This window comes from Melopsittacus undulatus, chromosome 4 (genome assembly GCF_012275295.1).
Source record: "Melopsittacus undulatus isolate bMelUnd1 chromosome 4, bMelUnd1.mat.Z, whole genome shotgun sequence".
In the NCBI taxonomy this organism is placed as follows: domain Eukaryota; kingdom Metazoa; phylum Chordata; class Aves; order Psittaciformes; family Psittaculidae; genus Melopsittacus; species Melopsittacus undulatus.
In genome coordinates this window covers 103,270,922-103,276,921 of record NC_047530.1, presented here as the reverse complement: position 1 = coordinate 103,276,921, position 6,000 = coordinate 103,270,922, and the positions used below count along the sequence as shown (strand labels likewise).

General features: G+C 35.8%; 1 protein-coding gene across 1 annotated transcript in view; it reads right to left on the bottom strand.

The window, feature by feature from the left end:
* Positions 1-394: 394 nt before the first annotated feature.
* The window catches only part of NHLRC2 (NHL repeat containing 2), a 30,135-nt gene continuing 24,529 nt past the window's right edge, over positions 395-6,000 (bottom strand). The window contains exons 8-11 of the mRNA XM_031053904.2: positions 5,659-5,781; positions 4,285-4,494; positions 2,964-3,189; positions 395-1,503 (exon numbers count right to left, since the gene is read on the bottom strand). Of these exons, the coding sequence (XP_030909764.2) occupies positions 1,238-1,503; positions 2,964-3,189; positions 4,285-4,494; positions 5,659-5,781 (825 nt within the window). The 3' untranslated portion in view covers positions 395-1,237. The remainder of the gene's footprint in view (positions 1,504-2,963; positions 3,190-4,284; positions 4,495-5,658; positions 5,782-6,000) is intronic.

The following is a 6,000-nucleotide window of genomic DNA, read 5'->3' as shown; positions in this document are numbered from 1 at the left end:
ATGCAATTGCCAATTCAGCACTGAGGAAACTCTTCAAGTAAAAAACTTGCACTCCCTCCTGTATTCCTACTACCTACTGCAGCAAACTCAAGTAATGCTAGTTGCAAAACATTACCAACCAAAGGCAGGATTTTGTAATGCAGTTTTAAAGCACCTTACTCAAATATTAGGTTTTCTAGCAAAAAGAACATTAATGCAAACAATCCACTATTATACAGTTCTGGTTCAGTGGCCACTATTACAAATGGAAGGACTAACCGTGTCTTCAAAAGACTGAATCAGACTTCAAGAGTGTAATATTCTCCTTAATATTATGTATTTGTAAGACAAAAGTCTTCAGAGAAGTCTTCATAGAGAAATCATAAAAGTAGTAAAGTGATTCACCCTGCTTGAAATAGCTGACATTTCATTTTTGCAGTTCAGATATTCAGACTTTATCTCCCACTTATTATAAAATGTAAATTGGTATGTATCACAAAAAACTCCAGCATGGTTCCGTGGGGGGTTTCTTTATATATATACACATTAGAGAGGCACATTCTTTGTTAGAAATCAGCAGGAAATTCTTCTGTAGGAACTTGAACACTTCCCTTTCACAGAAATTTTTCCATGAAACTATGCTCTTCACATAAAGCGGTCGAATGTAGTTAAGCAAAACATTCAGTTTGCATAAAATTAGAACCACAATTAGCTTATGATGTATTTTCAAAATACATGTGTCATCAATTCCATTACAGAAAAATAAGCAAGATACCTCTTTTACAGCCTTCATTTTGACATTCTATTAAAATTTAATAAGGGCACAAATGGAATTTGTAACTTGTTAGTACAAAATGCTCTAGCTCTTCTAAGAGTATATACAGTGCAAAGACTTTCTTACAGTAACATCACAAAGTAACACCAGGTCTTTCAAAGGGACTCTAGCAATTGTTGCTCATTGCTAAGAATGGCATATATCCAACATACTCACAATTGGCAACAGAGCCTAGAGTATTACAGTTTTATTGCTGCTACTGTAATGAAAAGAGGTGAGGTTGTGATGATTAATTTTCACTTGTGATGATTAATTTTCACGTTAAGTTGTAGGGAACTCTTAATTCATTTTATCAGGTTTATTATTTCTTAGCTTTGTCATAAGCTCCAAGAAAATTAAAAATAGAGAAAAGTTACCTATTTGCATTTTCTCCTATAGAAATGGTGGATACTAAAATAAAGTATGAAATTTGCTGGCTTCAGGTTAGTTATTTAAAAACGTGTGTATCAGTTCAACTTGAGTCAAGCTGCCTTGGTTTGTACTAGCTATATGTAAAGGCTGATTGAATGAAATTCCTTTCATCATACAGGCGCTGCTACCTTTGCTGCAATAGTAGAGGCACACTTTGATAGCCAGGATAGCTTCAGCTGATAGACAGCTCCCTGGTAACTGAAAGGGAATGACAGTTTGACAGGAAACATCCTTTATTTCTCCAGAGAGAAGCTGTCCTTGAAGCAACCAGGTATTATCTGTAAAAGAACAAGAAATTTAATGATTAAGATATTTAACACCATGTCTGAAACCCATAGAACACACTAGTTTTACCTATAAGACAACATGGACTTCCCATATGCAACTTTAGGAGAAATTTTCCTCCTGATTTTTCCAGTTGTGGACAGTAACAGGAAAGTAATTTACAAATGCTTCTAGCAGTCATTTAAGGATGGAGAGATACATAGCTCTGCTTCAGAACTATAAGTATACATATAGTAGAATCACAGAAGAGTTAGGGTTACAAAGGACCTTAAGATCATCTAGTAGATCTTACTTAAAGGCACTGGATCTATAATTTCTCCTATATGTTCTTCAGAGGATATTAAAATTTATTCTGAGATATGCAAGCAAAACTCCTTAAATTAACAAGTTTCTAAACATTCGTATCAAACACTCCAGGCAAGATATCTGCCATACACGCATAAAACTGCAGGTAAATGATGGCATTTCCAAACAGAAGTGTTAGTTTTATGAGTGGGTTGCTGCAATTTAGCAGTGTTCAGGCTGTTACCACAGACTCTGAGTTTCACATTTATTTAAATATGCAAGAGTACGTGAGCTGAAAAATGAACTGCACAATAAATGTACCTAGCTCCTTGCATTGTAGTCTGTATTTTACTGTGAGTGAGATGGATGAAGTGCTCTTTTTGGCACTTTTCAGAAAATAGCTAGAATTTGGCTCTAGGATTTATGAGCTTGAAATGACTCGTTGAGGTTAGGTTGCTTATAGTCTCCAGTTTTACTAGCACTTGAAGCAATCACATATATCTTTGCTTCAACAACATTTGGAGATTCTCTAGGCCAAAAAGTGTGCTGACTCTCCTGGAAATAGACTATTTGTACTCCAAAAGCACAAATTCCGATGAGAAAATACTTTAAATCATAAGGCATATAAAAAAATTGTAATGCCTGCACAATATTTGTTGACTGCTTTTAAATATGAACATATCAATTATAACAAAGTAGGTTTAAAGTGGTTAGGTATAAATGTACCTCAAATACTTTTTTGGAAGAGACAAAAGCACAAAAAAGGAATCTCTTTTAGGAGTATGCTACAGCTTCAAGGTGAGCTTTCTGAAACATGCAGTAGGGCTGAGATAAGCTATTCATGGAGACAAAGTGAAGAGGGCAAGCCCTCACTGGCAGCTAATTCCAAGAAAGTAGAAGCAAATAAAGATGATGCAGCAGGTATTAATTCAAGCAAAAGACAGCATATCAGGTGTTTTGGCTTTTTTTAATCTTCACACTCCAGCTGTTAAATGTATCAACTCTAAATAACATGTATTGCATCACAAGGTCAAACAGGAACACAGGACTGGGAGGGACATTCAAATTCATCAGGCTGAGATCCCTGTATTGCAGGCACATCACGATATAACCCACTCTGTGTCACACCTAATCCTGTTCAACTAATAAATGAACACAGGCACTTCACCTTCTGCTGTGATAAACCAGGAGTTGGGTGCTTCTTCATTCAGTTTTGAATCTGGAGGAAGAGTCAACTTTAACAAAAACTTAATTGTCTGGCCAGGAGCTACTGTGAGTGAAGGAAGTTGAACATTTGGTGCAGACTTAGGCAGCTTTGGAAGGCTTGTCATTCTCTCCCTTTGCACAGGCAGGTTATCTGGAACATCGCCTACTTCTGGATTCAGGATAGGCAACTATCAGTGGAAATCAAACAAAGTATTCATTTGTACTGAAAGCAAAGAGGCTTTCACAATGCAATCACAGTTTCGAAGCTGATATGGACTAGGAAAGCTAACGTGATAATATGGCTACTGGACTAAAACTTTCTGACTGTTAACAATACTATGTCAACAAAGACACAGACAAAATGCTTTTTGAAAACTAGTATTAAAAACTTAGTATTAAATCCACAAAATTAAAAACTAGTAATAAATCCACAAAAAACCTAATATTGAAAACTTAGTATTAAATCCACAACTACTCTAGATAATCATTTAATTTAAAATTTTACCAGTTGAATTGTATGTTTACTTTAAATGAAATTTATAGGTATTTTCTTTTAATCTGGTGGTAAACTGCATGCTTCAGTAATAAAATCTGAGACTTTTGCCATGCAGATTGCACAGTAAGTGGTAATTTCCCAAAAAAAGCCATCAACACGTTATATGATAGGAGAATTTGAAAACACATTAAGATTTGTACTATTACACAGGATGACAGTTGAAACATTATGTCGCATACAGATGTATGTTTACATGAAAACATTAAGACACAGTGTCATTGTAAGATGAATAGGAGAACAAATTCGTTTTGCCTTCATATTTATATGCAAATACAGCACTGCTCAGTTATGACAGTGGCTTGATTTGACAATCTGGAAGCCTGCTATGTATCCCACTTCAAGTCACTGATCCCCCAAAATCATCCCCTTCAGCTTTATTACAGGACTTAGTAATCAATTTCAAACTCCACTTGTTACAAAGTGCACATGAAATCCTTTTCATACTGAGAAAGTGGGCTGCATTTTTAATAACGCACATTTCTGCACTGCTCTTTTCTAGAGGATCATTTTCTGTTTTCATGCAAAAAATGTCTTTCCAAAAACTAAGCTTTCAACAACTGTGCTATCGTAACAACAGGTAATCTTTATTTGTCAGCTCATCACAAAACATTCTGTGAATATAGTTACTGTATCCTGTATGATTTTTATTATACTACTTGCTAAAGCCTGCAATAGCAATTTGTATCAAGAAACACCACTATCAGACTGTCAAATAAGTATTACTTGCCGTGGAAAGAATTCTTGTTTCCAAATCCAGCACTTTAATCTGATGATTATTTGTGTCTGCGACATACATCAAGCGGCCACTTTCTTCAACACACAAACCTCCTGGTTCATTAAATGTTGACTGTGTAAAGCTGGAACCTATGACGTTGCTTGCTTCTCCCGTGCCTGCCAGGGTAGCACAGTTCTTCATCTTGGGATCTACAACCTTAATCTAGGATGAAAACAATAGCAAAAAAAAGTGCTCTGAAAAAACCCCACCAGGATTTAGTTCTCCATTATCTTTTGCCCCACATTTCCAGAAGCGAGCATTAACTTTCAGTACCTTAGCTACCAACAGTGCTTCCTAGAATCTAAGTTATCATACTTTCATCAAATGACATGTCCCATCATCTCCATCCCCCATTCCTTGCTGGACTCTACTTCTGCCTTTGGTCTTCATTGAGTGCTCCCTTTCATAATAATGAAAGCAAGTAATCCTCTGCTATAAAAGTACGCTGAATGGCTTGTTTTCCCAATGTGTATTGCCTTTCTGGAATCATTTCCAAAAGAGTAAGAGCATAACAAAATTGGCATGCTGTTTTTTAACCCCTAAAAATAGGCTATTTTTTTCCTTAAAACAATAGCAAAAAAGTTAATAATGCTTTATACAATACCTGAAACAAAAATTCATTTGCCATGTCATTTTCAGTAAGCACTTAGTGTTACATACTTTAGTCTTCAAATTAAAACAAATCACTTTTCTTTTAATGCATTTAATGAATATACAGTTAACATCCTGTCATGGTTTAAGCGTGGTTTAAGGACACAACCTTCTAATCATGAAAGCTTATGCCATACTGCATAAGAACAATCATGCAAAACAATCTCAGTTATCTCAGAGTTCCGCAGAGGCAACCCACAATACATCTTCTCAAAACTTGGGTGGCTTTTTTAAGGGAAAAACAAGTCTTGGTCTCCTGGTTTTACCAAACCTCCAGTATTCCTAAGCACTTCTAATTCTTTTCCTCTAGGTCAGCATCTTCAGGAGGTGGTATGTAAAGGGTCTTCAGTCCAAACTGTAACTTGAAATTCACCTCCTCCAAGAGACCATCATATCAATACAAAAACATGTGACAGCAAAATGATGGTAAAGAGAGGAACCCACAAGTGAAGGAAGAAAAGAAAAAACCCCTAAAGAAACTCGTACTCACATTGTATGAGGTATTTCTGCCCAAGGCAGGGGGTTGGAACTAAATGATATTAAGGTCTTTTTCAACCCAAACCATTCCATGATTCTATGACTTGTTTCCTCAGCTTAACTGAACCAAGCACAATCTTTTTATGTTCCTCAAATAATCTTTTGTACTGTTAATAACACAAGCTCCTATATGCTTACCTTATGATTGTAGGAATCTGCCACATACAGCAGTTTTCTTTTCTTGTCCCATGTTACTCCTAAGGGATGCTGCAGCTTTGCATTTATGCCTGCTCCATCCACATCACCAAAGGCAAACAAATTCTAGAAGAGTGTTATTTTATTAAATTAATACATTTGCTTATTCAACATTGACATGAATTTAAATGATTGTAATTAAATGGAAATTCACTGACTTAAAAAATCAAAAAAACTTCAAAACAAGGATACTGAAAACTGGGAAGTGTGGATGCTAACCATGAAAATGGAAACTCTCACATTTATTTGCAGTATGAATGCAGCTGGCTTTAGTGACCACACAAT